This window comes from Colius striatus (assembly GCF_028858725.1).
Source record: "Colius striatus isolate bColStr4 chromosome 26 unlocalized genomic scaffold, bColStr4.1.hap1 SUPER_26_unloc_1, whole genome shotgun sequence".
In the NCBI taxonomy this organism is placed as follows: domain Eukaryota; kingdom Metazoa; phylum Chordata; class Aves; order Coliiformes; family Coliidae; genus Colius; species Colius striatus.
The window spans coordinates 58,684-80,558 of record NW_026908395.1 but is presented as its reverse complement, the minus strand read 5'-3'; the positions used below and the strand labels follow the sequence as shown (position 1 = coordinate 80,558).

The following is a 21,875-nucleotide window of genomic DNA, read 5'->3' as shown; positions in this document are numbered from 1 at the left end:
ATAAAGGCGTCCCGCGTTGTCAGCCCCGGCGGTGGGCGCTGGGCCGGCGGCCCCGGTGCCAGACGGGGACTGGGGAGCGGCACTGGGTCCTGCTGGATCCCCTGTGCCCACGGGGACCCGTCCCAGTCACGCGTGGGGTTCGCTGCGACCCGTGGGGGGCCCGTCCCTGCCACGCGTGGGGGTCCCCAGTGCCATTGGGTGCCGTCCCCGTGCCATGCCCACATCCCACTCTGCCGTCGGGGTCCCGTCCCCGTGCCCGTGTCCCCCTGTGGCACCGGTACCCCAAACCCTGTGCCACGCAGCGGGCTCCGGCCGCGCATGGTGGGGTCCCCCCCTTCCCCCCCCCGCTCCTCCTCTGCCGTCCCCGGTGACCCAGCGGAACCGGGGTTGACCCTGCCCCGGCGTGGGAGGCCTCACCGGGGAGGCGCTTCCTCAGGAAACCCCCCGGCTGCTGCCCGCCCGGCGCGGCCGCCACCGCCACAGCGCCGGGTGCCATCGCCACAGCAGTGCCACAGCTCCCGGTGCCACCGTCACAGCGCCGGGTGCCATCGCCACAGCGCCGGGTGCCACCGCCACAGCAGTGCCACAGCTCCCGGTGCCATCGCCACAGCGCCGGGTGCCATCGCCACAGCAGTGCCACAGCTCCCGGTGCCATCGCCACAGCGCCGGGTGCCATCACCACAGCGCCGGGTGCCACCACCACAGCGCCGGGTGCCACCGCCACAGCAGTGCTACAGCGCCGGGTGCCACCGCCACAGCGCCGGGTGCCACCGCCACAGCAGTGCTACAGCGCCGGGTGCCACCACCACAGCGCCGGGTGCCACTGCCACAGCAGTGCTACAGCGCCGGGTGCCATCGCCACAGCGCCGGGTGCCATCACCACAGCAGTGCCACAGCTCCCGGTGCCATCGCCACAGCGCCGGGTGCCACCGCCACAGCAGTGCCACAGCTCCCGGTGCCATCGCCACAGCTCCCGGTGCCATCGCCACAGCGCCGGGTGCCATCGCCACAGCAGTGCCACAGCTCCCGGTGCCACAGCGCCGGGTACCGTCGCTACAGCTCCTGGTGGCACAGCTCTCAGTGCCACCGCTACAGCTCCCGGTGCCACTGCCACAGCGCCGGGTGCCATCACCACAGCTCCCGGTGCCACAGCTCCCGGTGCCATCACCACAGAGCCGGGTATCATCACCACAGCTCCCGGTGCCACAGCTCCCGGTGCCACCTCTACAGCGCCCGGTGCCACAGCGCCGGGTGCCGCCGCTGCCAGGGGTACGTGTGCCACGAGGGCACCGGCCACACGACGTTGCCCACGAGGCTGCTAAAAGGGGGGCTTTGCACGCTTGGGGATGGGGGGAGGGGGCGTTGTGGAGCTTGCAGGGGGCGCTCTGCAAGGTTCGGGGTGCTGTCGGGGGGCGATTTGCACGCTCACGGGGTTTACACAGCGGTGTCACTCCGGGTCTGGGGGATGACCCAGGTGCCACCCCGGGGCCGGACGGGGAGGGGGTGTCGCGGTGCCACCCCCGTTGCGTGTCCCCCTCCCCGTCCCCAGGCCATGCCGCTGCTGAAGAGAACCCCCAAGGAGGAGGAGGAGGATGGTGACCCCTTCGCCGACAACCCCGAGAGCCGCTACCGCCGAAGGGCCACCCTGGAGCGCCTGGTGGGTTTGGCACCTTTCGGCCGCGCCCGTCGCCCCCCGCCCAAAGACGGGGACGGGGACGGGGGTCGCGCGCAGCGGCGGCGGTCGGAGGATTTCGGGCTGCTGCGGCGGCTGCCCGGGAGGCGAAAGGCGAGCGTGGAGGGGCTGTCGGAGAGGCCGGCGAACAAGCGCAGCTCCCTGCTGAGGCTGGCGCTGGGAACGCGAGGACGGAGGGGATCGGCGGGGGAGCGCCCGGCCGCGGCCGACACCGACGGAGGGTCCGACGGAGACCAGGACGGCGGCGGGGGGCAGCGGCAGGAGGGGCGCGGCAGGGCCAGGGAGCCGCTGTCGGGTGAGAGGGGACCGGGGTGTGGGGCGTGGGATGTGTGGGAGTGGGACGTGGGCACAGGGATGTGAAGGGGATGGGGATGTGGGACATGAGGACACGGGGAGATGGGGATGGGGACATGGGACGGGGGACACGAGGGCATGGGGATGGGGACAAGGGGATGGGCACGTGGGACATAGGACACAGGGGGAAGGGGACGGAGTGGGGACAAGGGGATGGGGTCGTGGGACACGAGGGCACGGGGATGGAGATGGGGACAAGGGGATGCATGGGCATGGGGAGAAGGGGACGGGCACACGGGCACAGGGACGTGGGGGCACAGGGAAGGTGACACAGGGCTCTGGAGGCCACGGCCTGCAGGGGGACACAGGCCGTGGGACGCTGTGGGACGCGGGAGGACGTGGGACACGGTGAGACGGGGACTGGCCTCGGGTGACACCGCAGCACCCACGGGTGCTCCTCCTGCCAGTGCTGGAGATCCTGGAGCTGATCCAGCGCCGGGAGCTGGTGGCAGCCGACGAGCAGATCATCGCTCTGGAGGCCGAGTGTGTGTCGCCGGCGTCGCCGGGCGCCGGGGTGGCCGCGGGCGGGCGGCAGGCGCGGGACGTGGCGCTGCTGTACGAGGCGCTGCTGGCTCAGCTCTGGGCCGTGGTGGGCGAAGCCGTGCCCGCCGGCCGCCCCTACCCGCCCCTGCGCGCCGTCATCCGCGTGCTGGAGCAGGAGGAAGCGGCCGATCGCCGGCACCCGCCGGGGACCCCGGGGCGCCCGCGGGGGCTGCGCCGGCGCTGGCAGGAGGCGGTGGGACGGGCGGCCGGGGACAGGCTGGCGCAGGTGGCACCGGGCAGCGGGTTGGGCTCTCGGCTGGCGGCGCTGGCGGCGAGGCTGGTGGGTGACCTGGGGGCCGTGAGGTGCCACGTGGCGCCCGCCTACCCACCCGAGTACGGCGCCTTCGGGGTCTACGCCCGCGGGTACCACCGGGCGCTGGCGCAGCAGCTGGGAGCGCTGGCGCAGAGACCCCTCGCCGTGCCCGACCTCTACCTGCTGCTCGACTGGCACAGCAACACGTACCCTAGGTGAGACCCCTTCCCCACCCCGGGACCCCCTTGGCACCATGGGCACCGCAGTGCCAAGCCCAGGCCTGGCGCTGAGAGGGTCCCTGTGCTCGCAGGGAGGTGCTGGGGCACCCCGAGGTGGGGGCTCTGCTGCAGGCGCAGGCCCTGGGGCCGCTGCTGCCCCCCGAGACCCAGCGTGCCCTGGAGAGCTCCTGCATCGCCGCCGTCAAGGTGCGGGCGTGGGGACGGGGGCGGGAGGGTGGTGAGCGCTGCGGTGGCACTGGGAAGGACGCTGGGTCGGTGCTGGGGTCCCCTTGACCGCTGTGCCCGGTGTCAGGCGAAGGTGGAGGTGGCGGTGGCGCAGGAGCTGCAGCTCAGCGAGGACACGTGGGCAGAGGAAGCTTCCAGCCAGGAGCTGCAGGAGGGACTGGCCACCCGTGTCACGGGGGTACGAGCACCTGAGGGACCCAGGGCTCTGTGGGGTAACCCACAGGCCCGAGGGGGTGCTGGGGTGGTTGGGCACCCCGTAAGGACACCGAGGTGCCCCTGCAAGGGGACAGTGGGCTGGTGGCCGTGTCCTTACCCCCAGCGGTGGCTGTGCCCACAGCTGCTGCGCGCGCACATGGACCGAGCCCCTCAGATCACCCCCGAGTTTGGCATGGAGATGGCACACAGCCTCCTGGGCGTGCTGGTGGCCTTCCTGCACAGGTGGGCACAGGAGGGGCACGGAGGAGGGACAAAGGGTGGGCACAGGGATGTGAGGAGACCGGGTGTGGGCACGGGGATGTGGGCACTGCGGAGGGACAGGAGCCACAAGACTGAGCTGGGGTGGCCGTGATGGGCACAGGAGACACGGGACGAGCGTGGCACCCTGGTGTTGGGTCCCTGGGGTGCCAGCACGACTGTGGGTGCCCTCAGTTTCCAGCGGAAGGTGGAGCGGTTCCTGGAAGCCCCCAGCGAAGCCACCCCACCTGAGAGTGCCACCGGCCGGGCCATGGCCCTGGTCAACTGCTGTCCCCCCTTCAGGTGAGGGCACCCCAAGCATCCCCCTCACCTCCAACCCTGGGTCCCTGGGGGTGCTCAGGGTCCCCAGCAGCACCCACTGACCCCCCCACGGCAGGACCTTCGCCGAGCGCCTGGCGCAGTTTGGGCACCCCGAGAGCGAGGAGCCGCGGCGCCAGGCTCAGGCCGCCCTGGACAAGGTGACTCGGCTCTGCAACCACGTCCTCACCCAACGCCTCTTCGAGGACCTCAAGGTGCCTTGTGCAGTGTGGGATGGGCCGGGGAGGTGCTCAGCTGGGTGCTGAGCCAGGATGAAGCCCACGGGTGTAACGCTCACCCCATCGCTGGGTGCTGAGCCGGGTGACACCTGTGAGTGCAGTGCTCCGTGTGGCCTCAGCCGTCACCCTGGGTTCCCGGGGCAGCTGCCCACCCCAGTTTGTCCCTTTTCTCCCCCTCCCAGCCCTACTTCAACAAGCTGATGAAGCGCAAGTGGCTGACGAGCTCCGACGCCTTCGACACCATCGTGATGCTCATCACCAGCTTCACGCAGAAGCTGCGCCCGCTGCGCCCTGAGCCCTACCAGGTGGGTGCCGGCTTTGGATACCCACGGGAGGGGGTGGATACAGGCACCGGCACCTTCATCCTGACCCCTGTGCCGCAGGTGCTGGTGAGCGAGGTGCACCGGCGGGTGCTCATCGAGTACGTGCGGCCGCTGCTGCAGGTGCGCTTGGTCTGCACCTCCTCCAAGATGCGCGCTCGCCTGGCCGCCCGCCTCGGCGACGAAGCCCGGCAGCTCCGCGAGCTCTTCAGCCGCCTGGTGAGACCCCGGCTCCCCTCGTCTCTCTCCTCCCCCGCGCCCCGGGTCGCTCCTCTGTGAGAGCGCTGAGGTACTGTGCGCCGGCAGGACTCGGCGTCGCCCTGGCTGGACTCGGTGGTGCCGCGGCTGAGGGAGCTGCTGGTGCTGGAGGACACGGCGGCGTTGCAGATGGAGGTGGGCGTCCTGGTGAGGGATTTCCCCGACGTCCGGTGAGTGCTGGTACCTGGTGGTTGGTCGCACAGGGGGGTGGCACGGTCAGGCGGGACACCGCAGCTCCAGAGGGACCGGGAGCGGGGTGGCACGGCCGGTCGAGGGGCAGGAGCAGGGGCAGGGGCAGGACACGGTGTCCCCGGGGGGATCGAAGCGGGGTGACAGGACGCCGCGTCCGTCCTTCCCGGCAGCCTCCGCCCCGCTGCCGGTCCCTTCTGGCCGCCCGCCGGGAAGCGGCCGCGGCCTCGTGCCAAGTCCCCTCCCCATCCCCGCGTCCCTCGGGGGGCCGGTGGCACGCGCGGGCCCGGCAGGACGCCGCCACTTCGGGGGCTTTAAATAGAACCAAATCCCGGCCGCGACTGGTGCCCGGTTAAACCTGAGACCGGGGACTCTCGCCCCAGCTCCGGCCGTAAGCGGCTGCACCCCAAATCTGGGGGGGGCATCTCCCCAGCTGTCTGGGGGTGCGGCTCAGCGCGAATCGGGGGGTGTCCCCTGAGCACGTTTCCCCCGCCCCCCTTCCCCCCGGGTCGTCCCGCAGGAGGAAGCACGTGGCGGCGGTGCTGGACGTGCGAGGGCTGCGCAGCCAGGCAGCGCGGCAGGAGATTCTGGGAGTGGTGCAGGATCTGGAGCAGAGCGAGGCCGAGCCGGAGCTGCCTCGCCAACGAGCCTTCTTCTCGGAGCTGGCGGTGTCCCGGGAGGTGCGGTGCCTGCCGTTCCACCTGCCCCGGCTGGCGCGGCTCTCCCGCCTGCGCCTGCGCCGCCCGCCCCCGCAGCGCCCCGGGCAGCCGCGGCTCTGAGCCCTCCCGCGCCCGATGCCCCCTGCACGGGTCGTGTTGTGGGGGGAGAAGGGGCTGAGCTGCTGCCTCGCGGTTTGTGTCGTGTATAAAGGGTTGTCGATGCTGTAAATTAACGCCAGAGCCGGCCCTCGTCCTTCTGCTCTCGCTCTGGGTCCTTGTGCGTGGGGACACGAGATGGGGGAACAGGGGATGGAGGAGTGGGGCCAGGGGATGGGGGCGCGAGGACACGAGGGATGAGGGCTGTGGGGACAGAGGATGGGGACACAGGGGATGGGGCTGTGGGGACAGGGGATTGGGGATACGGGGACACAAAGGATGGGGGGTGTGGGGACAGGGGATAAGCACATGAGGACACGGGATGGGGGCTGTGGGGACAGGGGATGAGGACACGGTGACACAGGGAAGGAGGGGCGTGGGGCCAGGGGATAAGGACACGGGGACGGCCCCGTACAGGCTGGTTCATCGTGTGAGGCCCCGTCCCGCAGTGGCCACTCCGGGGAGGGGGGGAAGGAAGGAAAGGGCCGCCGGTGCCTGGCCGGGAAGCCACCGCAGAGGGGGGGGGACAGGGGGACTTGATGGCCCTTCCCGGCACAGAGTACCCTGACGGGGGGCAAGGGGTGTATGTGTGTGTGGGGGTAACGTGGCTCAGCCGAGGGCAGGATCAGGTCCGGGGTGGGGAGGGGGACACACACGAGGGGACGAGCCATCCTGGCCCAGCTCCATCCCACCCCACCCAACCTCGGCACTCGGATGCGGCGCCTCGTGGGACACCCTGTCCCCCCCCGCCCCCCCCCCGTGCTGAAAACACGAGGAGTGGGGGGGAAACAGAGGCTACAACTAGCCCCGTGCGCCTCCTGCCACCCCCCCAGAGCATCGTCACCCGCCACTGTCGAGACCCTGGGGGGGGGTCTCAGCTCATCCTGGGCTGGGGAGGGGGCGTGGATGAGCCCGCCCCCCCCGTGCGCCCCCACCCCCGGTGTCAAAAATAGGCGAGTGCTGGATCCGGCCAGGAAGGAGCGGAGGCTAAAAATAAGTGTCCCCGGCGCGGGCGCAGCGGGAGCGGGGCCAGGGTCACGGTCCCCCGTGCCGTGGGAAGGGGACGGCGGCGGCGGGGGCGGAAGCGGCAGCGCCGGGCGGGGGCGGCGGGAAGGGACCCGGGGCTGAGGGGGCAGGGGGAGGGTGGTCCAGGGCGTGGAGGTGGTGGCACGGGGATGGATGGGGACGCGGGGATGAGGGATGTCACGGCGCGGGGACGCAGGGATGAGAGCCCGGGCAGCGTGGGGACACGGGGGGACAGGGATGTCACGGCGCGGGACACGCGGGGACGTGGGACTCTCCTTGTCCCCACGGTCCCAAAGCCCACTCCCAGGCACTGTGGGGGTAGAGGGGGGGGATGACACCCACCCCAGGGTGTGCCCAGCGTGTCCCGGCGTGTCCCGTGTGCCAGCCTCGGCGTGAATCACCGTCCGCATGACGTCAAAGCCTCGGGGCAAGGAAGGAACCCCCCCCTCTCCCCAGCAGCAGGGCAGGGGGGAGCTAGGGGGACCCCCCCAAAATAGCATGGACAACATACCTCCTCCTCAAGCACCCAGCTGGGCAGGGGCTCCCAGATCGAACAGAGACCCCTAAACCGGACAGGGACCCCCTGAATTCGGCAAGGATCCACCCCCAGGCTGAACAGGGGCCCCCTAAACTTGGAACAGACTGGACAGGGACCCTCCCCAAACTGGGACAGGACGTCCTCAAGCTGGGAAAGGACCCCTGAAGCTGAACAAAGCCCCCCCCCCTCAGATCTAGCAGTGTCCGCTCAAGCTGAGAGAGCATCGGCCCCCCCGAACCTGCCCCCTCGGGGCTCCCCCCAACCCCTCCCCGGTCCCTTGGCGCCGGCTCCCTCTGGCGGCCACCGGCGGCGCTGATGGAGGGGGCGTGGCCTGGCTACATGTGGGCGTGGCCTATGCAGATGAGGGTGTGGCCTAAGGCTGAAGAGCGCGTTTGATTGGCGGGCGCTTGGGCCAATGGGGAGGAGCCGCATCCCCCCAGCTCTGAGCCGGGGAGGGTCCAGGACCCCAGAGACCCCCCCGGGACCCCCATGTGCCCATGGAACCCTGTGTCCCTATGGAGCTCCGTGTCCCCAGGGACGCCCCATGTCCCCGATCTCCAACCCTGGTCCCCACTCCTCAGAGCCCCTCACCCCACGGTCTCCCTGTCCTCAGAAGCTCCAGCAACCTCACCCACAGAAGACCCCCAGCCCCTCTCCTCCACAAGGACCCCACCTAGAGCCACCCTTTCTTGAAGGAAGAAGCAAGAGAGACACGGAGCCGATCCAAAGCTGCTTTATTGGCCACGTTGGGATGGGTGTAGCGCGGACGCAGGGGCCGAGGGGGCCCTGGAACAGTCACAAATACAGCACAGGCAATAATAATATTAATAATAATAATAAAAAATTAAACATCTCCCGAGGGGCTGGGGTGGCCCCACGCAACAAAAACACATATAATAGAGAGAGAGGACAGAGTCAAGGGCTGGCAAAGCTTGGTCACGAGAGAGAGAGGGAGGGACGGCGCAGGGCTGGGGGCACCGGAGCCACCGGCGGGACCCGTGCAAGGAGGGTGGACGGGGCAGAGCCGTTCACATTTGGGTATTAAGGGGGGGGGGGGGACACAAGCAGGATGGGAGATCACCCAACGTTGTGGGTGCTGCACACCAGGAGGCCCAGCATCAGCTGTGGGGCTGGGACCTCCTCCAAAAGGGGATGGGGATATGGAGAATGGGGGAGGGGAGGGGTAGGAGTAGGGAGACGGCGCATGGACCACCCCCCACCAAGGGGATTTGGCAGAGGCACCTCCAGGGTGGTGGAGGTGCTGCAAGGATCCTCATGGGGTGGTGGAAATGCTGTAAAGACCCCATGGGATGGTGGCACAGGCACCTCTAAGGTGATGAATGTGCCAGATGGACTTTCCAAGGGAGATGGAGATGTGGCATGTGCACCTCTAGGGTGAAGGAGATGCCACATGGACCCCTCCTGGGATGATGGAGATGACCCAGACATCTCCAGTGTAACAGAAATGACACAGGGACCTTCCTGGGGCGAGGGAAATACAGCATGGACATCTCCAGTGGTGGAATGGCACAGAGACACCCTCCCCAGGACAACAGAGATCAGGCACAGGCACCTCTGAGGTGTCATAAATGCCTCAAGGACCTTCTGCTGTGATTGAGATCAGGCATAGACATCTCCAAAGTGAAGGAGATGCTACACGAATCCCCATGGGGTGATGGGGATCAGGGATAGACACCTCTAAGGTGATGGAGACACCACAGGGACTTTCCCAGAGTGGTGGAAATCAGGCATGGACATCTCCAAAGTGAAGGAGATGCTGCACGAATCCCCATGGGGTGATGGGGATCAGGGACAGACACCTCTAAGATGATGGAGACACCACAGGGACATCCCCAGGGTGGTGGAAATCAAGCATGCACATCTCCAAAGTGAAGGAGATGCTGCATAAAGCCCCATGGGATGGTGTGGTTCAGGCATGGACAACTCTAAGGCAATGGAGATAACAAAGGGACCTTTCTCAGGTGGATGCAAGTTGAGCAGGAATGTCTCCAAAGCGGTGGAGATCCTCTGTGAAGCCCCGAGGGACAGTAGGGATCAGGGACAGACACCTCTAAGGTGACAAAGACACCACAGGAACCTTCCCCGGGTGGTGGAATTTGGGCAGAAACATCTCCCAAGGGCTGGAGACTCTGCATGAATCCCCATGAGGCGATGGGGACATGGGGACAGACACCTCTAAGGTGAAGACACCACAGGAACTTTACCTGGGTGGTGAAAAAACGGGTAGGAACGTCTCCCAAAGGGCGGAGACGCCGCACAAAACCCCCCTGAGATGGGGACAGACACCTCTGAAGCAGCCAGGACGCTGCAGGAACGATGGAGACACAGCACAGACACCTCCCGACACGCCGACACCCCGCAGCCGGGCGCCCCGAGCCGCTCTCCAACCTCACCAACACCCCCAACTGCTGGGCCAACCAGTTCAGACAAAGGAAAGGGATGGGGGAGAAGCCAAAACCCACCACCCGGGGAGGGAGGAGGTGCCTGTTATTTGGTTTTTGGGGGGGAGGGACCCCGTTCACAACGCGAGGAGCGAGGGAGAATTCAAGGAGTCCGAGGACTGGTCGCTGCTGCTGCTCCGCTGATGCGAGGCTCCGCAGGTGGCTCCCTCTGGGTGGGTGAACACAAACGAAGATGTATAGGATGGGTTAGGTGGCCCTGAGGGGACCCCGGGTGCGAAGCAGCAGCTGGGGAAGGGGCCCTGGGCGCTCGGCTGGAACGGACCCGGGGGTAGGAAGGCGACGGTCCCCGCCGGCTCTTCCTTGCCCAGGGTGCTCACCTCGGCGGGGCCGGCACCCAAGGAGCCGACATCCTCGAAGGGGAGCTTGCAGGCGGGGGCGTGGGCCACCAGGACGAACTCCAGCCGCTCCTTCTCCTTCTGCAGCTCCGCTATCTCCGACTCCAGCTCTGCTTTCTCCTCCTCCAGCTGGTCCGTTTCCTGGGGCGGCAGCGGGGTGGGGTGAGACGGGCTGCAGCGGAACCCCTCCTCCTTCCCCATCATCCCCCTCCCCAACCCTGAGGGCATCACCCTCCTGTGGCCTCCAGGATGGAGTCAATCCCCACTCCAGCATCCCACATCCTCCTCTGACATCCCCTGCTCCTGGGGACAGCCCTGTCCCTCTCTCCAGCATCCCTGTGTATCTTTCTGCCCCCCTCTGTTGTCCCCCGATTCCAGGGACTGCAACATCTCCTGTGTGCCCTCTCCCCATGTCCTCTGCTCCTGGCATTGTCCCCATCAGACACCTCTAGGCATCACTCTGTCCCCTCTGATATCCTCAGGAGTTCCTGACACATCACTATCCCCTCTAGACGTTGACTTGTGCCCCCTCTGCCACTCACAGCTGCAAGGAGTGGCCCCTTTCTCTCAAGTCCTTTGGATGTATCATCCCTCTACAACATCCTCGGGCATCAGACTTGTCCTCTCTGATGTCCCCAGCTCCCGGGGACAGTGTCATCATCCTCAGGGACCAAACAACATCATCCCCTTCCAGTGACACTATTGTCCCCATCCATCATCCCTGGCTCCCCAGGACATGCAGACAAAGGCATCCATCTGCCTCATCCAACACAGACAGGTCCTGGGGACAACATCTACAGTGGCCCTTGGTTCTGGGGACATGGTTGTCCCTAGTTAACTCCTCCTGATGTTCCCATAGGCATCTCCTTCCAACAAACCCAACTGCTCCCTGGCAGTGTCCCCATGGCTTAGGGACACCACTGTCCCCAGGCAACCCTGGACCCTTGCCCCCATAGACATCAACACATTGTCCCCTGATGCCCCCAGCCTGTGGGGACATTGCCATCCCCCACCATCACCAAGAGGCACCGTTGTCCCCCTCAGCCACCCTTAGTCAGGGTGACACTGCTGTGCCCCCCTCAGCCACCCCCAGCTGTGGTGACACCTCTGTGTCCCTCAGCCACCCCTAGCCAGGGTGACACCTTTGTGCCCCCATCAGCCACCCCCAGCCGCGGTGACACCCCTGTCCCCAGGCACTCACCGCCTGCAGACGATCCGTCAGCTCCCGGCGCCGGTTGCGGCACTTGGCTGCTGCCAACTTGTTCCTCTCCCGTCGCACCCGGCGCTTCTCCTCCTCCTCGGGTGTCAGCTGCCAGAGGGACGAGACCATCAGCCAGCTGCCACCCACGTCCCCAAGGTCCCAGCCACCCTCCAAGCCCCACCACCCACCCACCCCCTCGGGGGACAGGCCAGGCACTCACCGTCTCTTCGCGGCTGCGCCGGGGACGGGCACGAGCGGGACGTGCCGGTGGCGCTGCCGGCGCCGTGGGGAAAGTGCCCATGCCTGGTGTGGAGTAGCTGGGTCCTGGCAGGTCGTAGGGATCGACAGGAGGGGGGTGAGCCATGGGTGCTCCTGGGGGCTGTGACTGAGCCACTGAGGAGATGAGGGTGGGTTGCACCAGCCACTGCAGGTCCTGGCTGGTGGTGATGGCCGTCACCGTGGGCACGAAGGAGCCGGGCATGTCCCCCAGGCCGCTGCACTCCTGTGGAGATGGTGGGGAGGGGGTTAGATCCTGCACAGCAGCTCCCATGGGTGGGCAAGTGTTATCTTGTCCCACTCCTACCCTGCCCCTGGCACTAATGCACAAGTGCCCCATGGGATCAATGCACAGCATACTGGTATCCCCAGCACCAACGTGCCAGAGCCCTGTGGCACCAGCACACGATGCCCCGTGACCCTGGTACCAACGTGCAAGAGCTCCCTGGCACCAGCACGCAATGCCCTGAGGCCCTGGCACCAACACGCAAGAGCTCCCTGGCATCAGCACATGATGCCCTGCAGCCCTGGCACCAACGTGCAACAGCTCCCTGGCACCAGCACATGATGCCCTGTGACCCTGGCACCAACGTGCAACAGCTCCCTGGCACCAGCACACGATGCCCTGAGACCCTGGCACCAACGCGCAACAGCTCCCTGGCACTGACACACAGCACCCTCGTGCTACTGACACATAAACAGCTCCTGACACCAACAGGCAAGAGCTCCCCAGCACCATCATCCACACCCTCGTGCAAGAGCTCCTTGTGTGCAATGCCACTTGTGCGCAAGGGTCCCTGCCCCGTGTCCACTCGTGCCTCCAGCACTTGTGCATCAACCTGCAAGGGGGTCCCAGCCCCCAGCTCCGGGTGCTCAAAGACCCCCCAGGGTCAGCCCTTGTGCCTCTGGCTATTTGCAGCTGGTAGAGCCCCCCCCCCGCAGCCTTGCACAAGGGTCTGAGAACACGGGTGACAGCACTGAGGGAACCTCCAAGCCACCCCAAATCTCAGATGGAACCGGGTGGAGGACACTGACTCCCCCTTTTGCTGGTGACCCCGGGATGCCAGGGCGGGGGATGCACTTTGGGGGGGGCGGGAGCGTAACCTAAACCAGCTGTACTACAGTCGCCTCAGGACCCAAGGAGGTGGGATGGAGGCGATCGGGTGGAGGGGAGGGGGCTGCATCGAACACTCCCCACGCGCGCACACACACACTTGCACGCGTGGGTCGAGCCCGGGACCTCGCTCCCACGAGCCACAGCAGGAGGCGGGGGGAGCGCATAACGCAGCCAATCCGCTCGGTGGGGGTGGCCAAACGTCGAGGGGGGCGGGTCGCCTGCCGGTCCCATCCCCCTGCCGCCCTCACCCCCCTCCTTTTTCTCCCTTAGCAACAGGGGGCGGCCGCCGCGTTCCAAAATAAACCCGCGCGCGGGCCGCGTCATCGCGGAGGGATCCAGCGCGTCACGGCGGAGGGATCCGGCGCGTCACGCGTTACGCACGACCCCGCCCCCAGCAGCTCCCGCGCCGGGACTCACCTGAGCGGCCGCCGCCGCCGCCGGGCTCCCGAAGGAGTCGACCGAGGACAGGTACTGCGATTCGGCCGAGGGAGAGGAGCTGCAGCGGGATCCCGAGTCGTAGTCACCGGGGAAGCCTTGGTACATGGCCCCTGGGGCGCGGGGGCCGCCCCGCCACGCCAAGGCTGCCGGGGGGAGGGGGGGGGGTGTCAGGCGACCGGCATCCCGGGCGACCGAGCAAACGCTTCCCTTCCCACCACCCCGGAGCCGCTCCTCTCTTCGCCGGTTTGGGTTGCAAGGGTGGTCTTTCGGTGCAAGGGTCCCGCTCCGGTCTGCTGTGCGGCGGGAAGTCCCGGTATGAGCCTCAGGGTGTCGGTCCCAGGCTCCGCTCCGCCGGTGCAAAGCCTCGGTGCGCTGTTACAAGCTCCGGTTCACCGCTGTATACTCCCGGTCCGTCCGTGCCGGGCTCCGGTGCGCCTCTACAAGCCCCGATTCCTCAGTACAAAGTCCTGGTGCAGCCTTTCCAGGCTGCGGCTCTCCGCTACAAGCCCCGGTGTATCCGTCCCAGACTCCACTGCTCCGGTACAAAACCCTCTACAACCCCCGGTGCATCGTCGCCAGGCTCCGTTTCGCCGGTACAAAGTCCCACTCCGCCGCTATAAGCCCCAGTATATCCGTTCCCAGGCTCCGGTTGCTTTGGTTCAAAGTGCCGCTTGGCCGCTGTAAGCTCCGGTAAATCCTTTCCCAAGCTCCGGTTCCAGCCGCTACAAGCCCCGGTACATCCTCTCGCCAGCTCCGGCGGTGCAAAGTGCCGGTGCCGCTCCCGCCGCTTCCCCCCGGTCTCCGCTTTTTTATGAATGAACCGCTCCCGGCCGCGCCGCCGCTTTATGCGGGGACGCCCCGCCCCCCCGCGCTGACGTCACGGCCGCCGCCGCAGCCGCCCGGGACCCTCGGAGACCCCCCCGACCCCTCAGCTGCCCCCGTCGCCTTTGCCGACAACGTTCTGAAGCGCCGGGAGCCGCCGCCGCCGTTAAGAGCGTCCGTGGAGGGCGAGGGCCGGGGGGGATCCCTCGCCCCGCCCCGCCGGAGTTCCTGTGACGCAATTAGCCATATATGGGCTTGTCTCGGAGTGTTTGTTTGGTATCCTAGCAATGACGTCACAGGGATTCCCTTTCGCCGCCGCCGCCGCCGCCGCCGAAACGCGTATTAATAGAAACGGGCGCCGCGGTTCTAGAAACGGCCTGAAGCGTCCGGGGCGACGGCCCCGCAACCCCCGGGAACCCCCTGCGGTAACCCCCCCTCACCCACGCCCCACCCGGTGACCCCCCCCCCACCCAAGACCCCCCACCCCAGACCCCCATCCCCACCCGGTGATTTTCCCCGGGAACAGCCGGTGACACACAATACCCCCCGGGATCCCCTGCCCCCCGAGACCGCCTCCCCAACCCGGTAACGGGTCCCGACGGACCTTCTCGGGATGGGGATGTCCCGGGGTGGAGGGAGGAGGATGAGGACCGGTACGGGAGCAACGGGAACCCCTTCCCGAGGTGTTACCGGTACCAGGCAGTTGGTCACGAGGATGGGGGGCGTTATTGGGGATTTCTGTGCCGGGACAGTAGAAACTTCTCACGCGATGTTTCCGGTGCCAGACTGCAGAGTGCCGGGGGAGCTCCCGTATGCAGGGTAGCTGTACCGGGGCAATGAGACCCTCCCCCTCCTTCGGTAGCCACAGGGGCTGGATGAGAGAGCAGCGGGGAATCTTCCTTGGGCATATGGAGCAGAGGAGGGGGGGTCCGGGTACCGGGGTGCAGAAGCTACTGTCCCCACCTCCGCACTCCCAGGATGGGCACGGGGTGTCCCAGCGTGGGGGTGTCGAGAAGCAGAGCCCCCTCCCGCTGAGTCCCGGTCCCTTTAGACCCTTTAGAGAACCGGGACAACTACGGGAGGCTGATGTCACCGGCGGGAACCGGCGCTGAGTCACGGCGAGGCCGCGGCGACCGGGGGTGGAGGGGCAGTTCCCACGGCCTCTCATTCATTCATTCATTGATCCGGTCGTTTATTCATTCATTCATTCACACCTCCCCGTCATTCATTCATGCCCCGCCCCCACATGGGGAGGCGGGGCCGGGGGGGTCGCGGTCCCGGTTGTCCCCGCCCCCCCAACCGCTGCCCCCAGGCCCCGGGTGTCTGCGATCCCGCTGCTCTTGATGCACGATAGCCGGAGCCCCGGTGTCCCGGCCGAGCCCTCCACACTGTTTCCCGGCAGGGCTGTCCCCGGTGTCCCGGTATCCGGGCCGGACTGACACCCGCAGTCCGGTAACCGGGGCCGGTGTTCTGACCCTGGGCTCTCCCCGGTGTCCCAGTCACGGTATCCCGGCCGGGCTCTCCCCGCTGTCCCGGTCGGGGTGTCCCGGACGGGTAGTCCCCGCGGTCCCATCCGCGGTGCCGATGTCCCCATCCCACTGTCCCAGCCCCACGTGCCGCCGCCGCGACCGGAGTAAACACGGCGCGTGTCGCCCCGGCGACGGCGTTCCATGCCGATGACGTCAGCACGTCCGGCGTCCCTTGTTTACGTCGCGCGGCAACCGCCGTGCCCTTGGTAACGGGACGGGGGCGTGGCCAGAGCGAGGGGGCGTGGCCAGGGAGGGATTCGCGCCACGGGCTTCCCGCGCGCTTTGGCGTGGCGGGAAAGGACGCGGCGGGGGGACACGCGCGGGGTGTCAATGGAGGGGACACACACACACACACACGCAGGCGTCCGGGCTCCCCCTGGCCCCCCGCTACTGAGCCAGCACAGCCCAACCCGCCTACGGGGCGAGTAGAAACGCCGGGAGGAGGTGGGGGAAGGGGAGAGCGGTGCCCCCAGCTCGTGTCCCCGCAGCCCCCTCTGTCTTTTGTGTCCAGCCGTGCCCAATCATGTCTCTGTGCCCCTCTCCCGGCCCCTCCATCTCTCCCCGTGTGTCCCCCCATCCCCTCCACAATAAAGCTCATCTGTCACAAGTGTTTTTATTAAAGTGTGACCCCCCCCCGACCCACACACACGGGTGGGTGGGGGGGAAGGACGTGGAGAGGAAAGACACGACCCCTGCCTCCCCCGAGCGACAGTCCTACCCCCTGCGGGGTGAGAGGAACATGGGGGGACCCTGACCACCGCCCCCTCCCTGAGCTGTCACCTCAGGGAGGGGGGGAACTGGAGGGTCACTGTGGCTTCGCTTTGGCACTTGGGAGCTTAGCCTGGATCCTGGGAGCAAAGGGGAGTTAGGAGGGCCGGGACACCCCTCTGAGACCTTCCAGGAGGCCCCCCAGGGGTCACCAGGGACAGTTTTGGGGGGTGAGGGTGCCCTCACCTGGCACGGAGGTGACTAAGGTGGTTCCTCACCAGACTCACATACCGATCGATCTGAGCCTGGGGACATGGGGGGCAATTGGGGATGGTGCAGAGGGGGCAGAGGGGTCCCCCTCGACCCTCCCCAGCCCCCACGTCCCTGTACCTGGTTGTGCCGGTAGAGCACAGGGAAGGTGAACGCACAGATGACGCCTGGACAAGGGATACCACGTCACACCAAGTCCCCATCCTGTTCCCCCCTGGCCCCTCAAACGCCTGTCCCCAGCCTCTGTCCCCTCTCCCCCTGGTGTCCTCCATGTTGTCCCCATCCCTGTGCCATCTCTCTGTCTCCCAGGGTCACTCCTGTACCCTACACCTCTCCCCTTGTCCCCCCAGCCATACCCACACCCTGTCCCCAGGCCATGTGCTGTCCCCTGTCCCCACTCCCTGTGCTTTGTCCCCACGCCCTGTTCCTGCCCCATGTCCCTGTCCCCGTGCCCCATCCATCCTGTCCTTACTGCATGTCCCTACCTCTGCCCTCACCCCTTCTCCCTGTCCCCATGCTGTGTCCCTTATCTTTCCTCCTCCAGGTCCCTGTCCCACATCATCTCCCATCCCACGTCCCTGTCCCCATCTCATATCCCTGTCCCATGACCTTGTCCCCACACTACATTCCCATCCCCTGTCCCCATCCTCCTGCCATCCCTGTCCTGTCCCCCTCCCTGTGCCGTTTCTGTCCTCTCCCAGTGCCATACCTGCTCCCAGCAGCGTCAGCCCATTGCAGACAGCCCCCACGTAGGTCAGCAGGTAGAACAAGAAGGCAAACTGTGGACACAACCCAGTGTCACCGTCACTGTCACCGTCCCCTGTGCCACCAGCATCCTTGTGCCCCGTGTCTCCTGTACCCTCCACACCCCGTGCCTGAGGGACACCCCGTGTCACTCTGGCCCTCAGTGTCCCCTGTACCCACATCCCCATGCCCCAGGTGACCTCCACGACCCCTGTGCCCCCTTGATGGTCACCTTGAGGGACTCGGGGATGCTGTGGACAAGGAAGAGGCGAGTGAGGGTGCGGGTGGCGGCGATGAGGTGCTGGGCCAGGCGCCGGGCCCAGCGCTGCTGCGCCTCGGGGCTCAGCCCCACGTCACCCCCCAGCTGTGCCCTGCACGGAGACAAGGACGGACGCGAGGTGAGGCTGGGAAACGCGGGTCCTGGGGGTATGGGAGTCCCAAGAGTGTGAGGGTCCCAGGGGTATGGGGGTCTCAGGGCTGTGAGGGTCCCAGGGCTGTGGGGGTCCCAGGGGCGTGGGGGTTCCAGGGCTGCGGGGGTCCCGGGGGTGTGGGGGTTCCGGGTCTGTGGGGGTCCCGGGGGCGTGGGGGTCCCAGGGCTGTGGGGGTCCCCAGGATATGGAGGTCCCAGGGGTGTGGAGGTCCCAGGGCTGTGGGGGTCCCAGGGCTGTGGGGGTCCCAGGGTTGTGAGGGTCCCGGGGCTGTGGGAGTCCCCGTGGCGGCACTCACGCGCAGGGTTGCTCAGGTGGGTGCCGGCGCAGGACCCGCAGCGCGGTGCGGTGCAGGCGCAGGGGCAGAGTGACCCCCAGCACGGCCAGAGCCCCGTAGGCGCCCACGCTGATGGCGCTGAACCGCGCCAGGCACCCCAAGGTGCCCAATGTCCCCACCAGCGCCAGCGCCGAGCGTCCCGGCGCCCGCCACAACAGCAGCTCCCACACTGCAGGGACACCGCGCTGCGCCCAGGGCTCCCCGGGCCCCTCCACAGCCCCCCAGTGCCACCAGTACCCGCCCACAGCCCACCGGTGCCACCAATCTCTCCTTTGGACCCCCTGAGTCCTCCCAGTACCCCCCCCAGAGCCCTCCAGTGCCACAAATCCCTCCCCTGGACCCTTTCAGTCCATGCAGTACCCCCTCCAGAGACCCCCAGTGCTGTCCAGTACCTCTTCCAGAGCCCCCCAGTGCCACCAATACCTCCCCTAGACCCCCTCAGATCTCCCAGTACCCCCTCCAGAGCCTCCCAGTGCTGTCCAGTACTCCCTCCAGAGTTCTGCAGCACCACCAACACCGCCTCCAGAGCCCCCCAGTGCTCCCACTACCCTCTTCAGAGCCCCCCCGCTCCGTCCCCCCTTCCCTCCAGCACCCCATCCCGAGTGACAGCCCCCATCACCGGTGGGGCAGCACTCACCTTCCCCCCCGGCTGCCCCCACCCCCAGTGGGTTCCCCCCCGCACCCACCTTGCCCTTCCATAGCTCCCGCGTGTGTTGCTGGGAGCAAAGGGGGGGGGATGGGACATTTTTCTGGGGTGGGGTGTCACCCCTATTTTTAGCCACCAATCCCGCCCGGGAGCCTGAGTCCCACCCTGCAACCGGACCCCCGGGTCCCCCCCACTCTCCGTGAGCTTCCCCCCCGCCGTGCCCCGAGGCCCCGATTGGCTGCTCACCCAGGACATCGGCTCCCGGCGGGCTCAGTGGTTGGTCGGGGGGCGCTGGGGGGGTGTCCGGGGTTAGGGGAGGGTCGGGGGGTGGTGCAGAGGGAGCCGGGAGCGGGATGACCCGTGCCGGCGGGGCGGGGAGGGTCGGCGGCTCCGTGGGCGCTGCTGCTGTGGGAAAAATGCGGGGATGGAGGTGTCAGGCAGGCTGGGGGGGGTGAGGAAGGGACAAAACTCGTGATCCTCGTGGCTCCGAGGTCCCCCGGGGGTCCCCCATTACCCTGAGACCCTCTCAACCTCTCCAGGCCACTTTTGGGTACCCCTTCACCCTCCTTCCAAGGCTCCCAGCGGTGTCCCAGGACCCCCAAGAACCATCCTATCCTTGAAGACCCCCATTGCCCCTCCTCATTGCCCTGAGACCCTCCCAGGACACCCCTGCCGTGGTCCCCCGACCCCCCAGTGTACCCCACACCTCCCAATACGCCCAAGTGCCCCCCTAGAACCTCCCTCACCCCGAGCTCCCCCATACCCAAGCTTATTGGGGGCTCCTCGGTCTCAGGACTCCCCAACTCTGGTGGGGACTCCCCCACCTCCAGCTGTCCCTCGAGAGGGGTTGGGGGCTCCTCAGGACGCTTGGAGGGGGCCCTGGCAGCCAAGCGGGGGTCCTGCCCCCGGGGAGACCCCCCGGGGGGCCTCGAGCTCAGGCGTGGGGGGCGTCCCCGACGGAAGTCTCGGCGACAGCGAGGTCCCGGCTCGTTGTGGGGACCCTCCCCTCTAAAAGCGATGTAGGAGAAGGTGAGTTCCCAGGGGGATCCCCTGGATCCCTCCGCCGCCTCCCCATCTTCATCCTCGTCCTCTTCTTCCTCCTCGGGGGGCTCCGGTGCCGCCTGCAGCTCGGGGAAATCCGACTCCTCGTTGCCGCCTTGGGGTGAGGATTTGGGAGGGGTGAAGGGAGGAGGGGGTCAGGACACTCTCATGCCCTCAATTCCCCACCTTGCATCCCAAAATGGGGGGGGAGCGGTGCTCGGCCCCACTCACCCTCCATGGAGTCCGGTGTGGTGGAGGCTGTGGACGGAGCCTCTTCTGGAGGGGCAGCAGAGGGGATGGGGGGGAATGGGACCCCTGTGTCACTGTCTCCTTCTGCCACCTTCCCCCCCCCCCCCCCCCCCAGCACTCGGGTCTCTCCGTGCATGGGGTCCCTGAAAACCTGCTCCTACCCTCCCCATCCCTATTGCAACCGCCAGCCCCGCCGGTACCCCCCGGACATGCCCTGCCCCGGTATACCATCCCCGTTATCCCTGTCCTCCGGTGCTCCCGTTGCCACCATCCCCGGACCTTCCCAGCACCCCCCATCTCGGGAACCCCTATCCCCTCTCCCTTCTCATATCCTCATCCCGGTTCCTCTATCCCCAGACACTCCCGGTGGCTCTGTCCCGATTCCCTCACCACCGGTGCCGCCACCCACGGCCACCCTGGCCCCTCCCGGTAGCCCCATCCCCGGTATCCCCATCTACTCCCGGTCCTTCCATCATCGGTGTCTCTATCCCAATTCCCTCATCCTCAGCCACTCCCCGGTGCCTCCATCCCCGGTGCCTCCATCCCCTACCACTCCCAGTTCCCGCATCCCCGGTGCCTCCATCCCCGGTGCCTCCATCCCCTACCACTCCCAGTTCCCGCATCCCCGGTGCCTCCATCCCCGGTGCCTCCATCCCCGGCCCCTCCCGGTTCCCGCATCCCCGGTGCCCCCATCCCCCCCGGCCTCCATCCCCGGCCCCTCCCAGCTCCCCATCCCCGGTACCCCCATCCCGATTCTCCCATCCCCGGCGCCTCCATCCCCTGACCCTCCCGTTGCCACCGCCCCTCCCGGTTCCCGGTGCCGGTTCGTACTGCAGTGGGCGAAGCCCAGGACCTGCCCCATGGCGGCGGCCCCTGCATGGGGCTCCCGGTTGCCCTCGGCCCCGTTGCCCCCGGGCCGGCCCCGCCGCGCATCACCGCAGCGCCATGGCGGGGCCCGCGGCGGCGGACAAAGGGCGGCGGCGGCGGCGGGCGGGGCCCGGGGCGGGGCCGCTCCGGAGAGCCGGGAACCGGGCACTGGATACCGGCTACTGGATACCGAGCACCGGGAGCCGACATCGGGCACTGGATACTGGATAACGGGCACCGGCACCGGGCACCGGCACCGGGCACTGGGCACCGACACCAGGCACCTGATACCGGGCACCGGGAACTGACCCTGGTCACCGGGCACCGACACTGAGTACAACAATCTGGCACTGGGAACCACAGCCCCCAGGACCCCTCGGGGCCCCCAGGACCCCAGAGCTCTCCCAGAACCTCTCAGCAGCTTTGAGACATCCCCCCGTCGTGTGCCCCAGTGCTGCCCAGTACCTCACAATGCCCCCAGTATCACCTCAGAGCCCGCCACCACCTCTCAGTGCCCCCAGTACTCTCTCAATACCTTCCTGAGCCCCCTAGCATCACTTTAGAGCCCCCCAGTACTTCCCAGAACCCCCCAGCATCACCTCAAAGTCTCCCAGTACCCTCGCAGTACCTCCTAGAGCCCCCAGTATCACCTCAGAGCGCCCCAGTGTCACCTCAGAGTCCTCCAGTACCCTCCCAGTACCTCCTAGAGCACACAGTATCGCCTCAGAGCCCTCAGTACCCTCCCAGTACCTCCTAGAGCCCCCAGTATCACCTCAGAGTGCCCCAGTGTCACCTCAGAGTCTCCCAATACATTCCCAGTACCTCCCAGTATCACCTCAGCCCCTACTGTACCCTCCCAGCACCTTCCAGAGCCCCCCTCAGAGGCCCTCAGTGCCCTCAGAACCCTCCCAATGCCCACCC

General features: G+C 67.4%; 3 protein-coding genes across 5 annotated transcripts; 1 reads left to right on the top strand and 2 right to left on the bottom strand.

The window, feature by feature from the left end:
- The first annotated feature begins 318 nt into the window (after window positions 1-318).
- Window positions 319-5,960, top strand: EXOC3L2 (exocyst complex component 3 like 2). The gene is made up of 12 exons (XM_062019611.1): window positions 319-1,044; window positions 1,550-1,988; window positions 2,455-3,058; window positions 3,154-3,268; window positions 3,375-3,485; window positions 3,645-3,745; window positions 3,956-4,063; window positions 4,158-4,293; window positions 4,500-4,622; window positions 4,701-4,856; window positions 4,944-5,065; window positions 5,605-5,960. The coding sequence occupies exons 1-12, from the start codon at window positions 319-321 to the stop codon at window positions 5,861-5,863; spliced, it is 3,000 nt and encodes a 999-aa protein (XP_061875595.1). The 3' UTR covers window positions 5,864-5,960.
- A 2,239-nt stretch (window positions 5,961-8,199) lies between these two features.
- On the bottom strand, window positions 8,200-14,128 carry FOSB (FosB proto-oncogene, AP-1 transcription factor subunit). 2 transcript variants are annotated; one of them, XM_062019631.1, is made up of 5 exons: window positions 13,293-14,128; window positions 11,703-11,984; window positions 11,483-11,590; window positions 10,264-10,422; window positions 8,200-10,094 (listed from the first exon to the last, which is right to left on the bottom strand). In XM_062019631.1, the coding sequence occupies exons 1-5, from the start codon at window positions 13,416-13,418 to the stop codon at window positions 10,029-10,031; spliced, it is 741 nt and encodes a 246-aa protein (XP_061875615.1). In that variant the 5' UTR covers window positions 13,419-14,128; the 3' UTR covers window positions 8,200-10,028. The 2 variants fall into 2 exon arrangements, with proteins under 2 accessions (XP_061875615.1, XP_061875614.1); XM_062019630.1 differs by having other exon boundaries at window positions 8,200-10,422.
- A 2,212-nt stretch (window positions 14,129-16,340) lies between these two features.
- On the bottom strand, window positions 16,341-21,046 carry RTN2 (reticulon 2). 2 transcript variants are annotated; one of them, XM_062019642.1, is made up of 10 exons: window positions 20,919-21,046; window positions 20,070-20,114; window positions 19,561-19,953; window positions 19,044-19,202; window positions 18,113-18,320; window positions 17,619-17,757; window positions 17,352-17,421; window positions 16,763-16,809; window positions 16,619-16,677; window positions 16,341-16,512 (listed from the first exon to the last, which is right to left on the bottom strand). In XM_062019642.1, the coding sequence occupies exons 1-10, from the start codon at window positions 20,947-20,949 to the stop codon at window positions 16,470-16,472; spliced, it is 1,194 nt and encodes a 397-aa protein (XP_061875626.1). In that variant the 5' UTR covers window positions 20,950-21,046; the 3' UTR covers window positions 16,341-16,469. The 2 variants fall into 2 exon arrangements, with proteins under 2 accessions (XP_061875626.1, XP_061875627.1); XM_062019643.1 differs by having other exon boundaries at window positions 19,044-19,199.
- Between the last annotated feature and the right edge of the window lie 829 nt (window positions 21,047-21,875).

Coding starts and splice junctions, on each gene's coding strand:
- EXOC3L2 (XM_062019611.1), top strand. CDS start 319: ATGGTGGGGTCCCCCCCTTCCCCCCCCCGCTCCTCCTCTGCCGTCCCC. Junction 4,623..4,700: donor TGCGCCCTGAGCCCTACCAG/GTGGGTGCCGGC, acceptor CCTGTGCCGCAG/GTGCTGGTGAGCGAGGTGCA. Junction 5,066..5,604: donor AGGGATTTCCCCGACGTCCG/GTGAGTGCTGGT, acceptor GTCGTCCCGCAG/GAGGAAGCACGTGGCGGCGG.
- FOSB (XM_062019630.1), bottom strand. CDS start 13,418: ATGTACCAAGGCTTCCCCGGTGACTACGACTCGGGATCCCGCTGCAGC. Junction 11,985..13,292: donor CGGCGGCGGCGGCCGCTCAG/GTGAGTCCCGGC, acceptor CCATCTCCACAG/GAGTGCAGCGGCCTGGGGGA. Junction 10,423..11,482: donor TGACGGATCGTCTGCAGGCG/GTGAGTGCCTGG, acceptor CTGCCGCCCCAG/GAAACGGACCAGCTGGAGGA.
- RTN2 (XM_062019642.1), bottom strand. CDS start 20,949: ATGGGGCAGGTCCTGGGCTTCGCCCACTGCA. Junction 18,321..19,043: donor GCCGGGAGCCGATGTCCTGG/GTGAGCAGCCAA, acceptor GTGTCCCTGCAG/TGTGGGAGCTGCTGTTGTGG. Junction 17,758..18,112: donor CCACCTGAGCAACCCTGCGC/GTGAGTGCCGCC, acceptor GTCTCCGTGCAG/GGCACAGCTGGGGGGTGACG.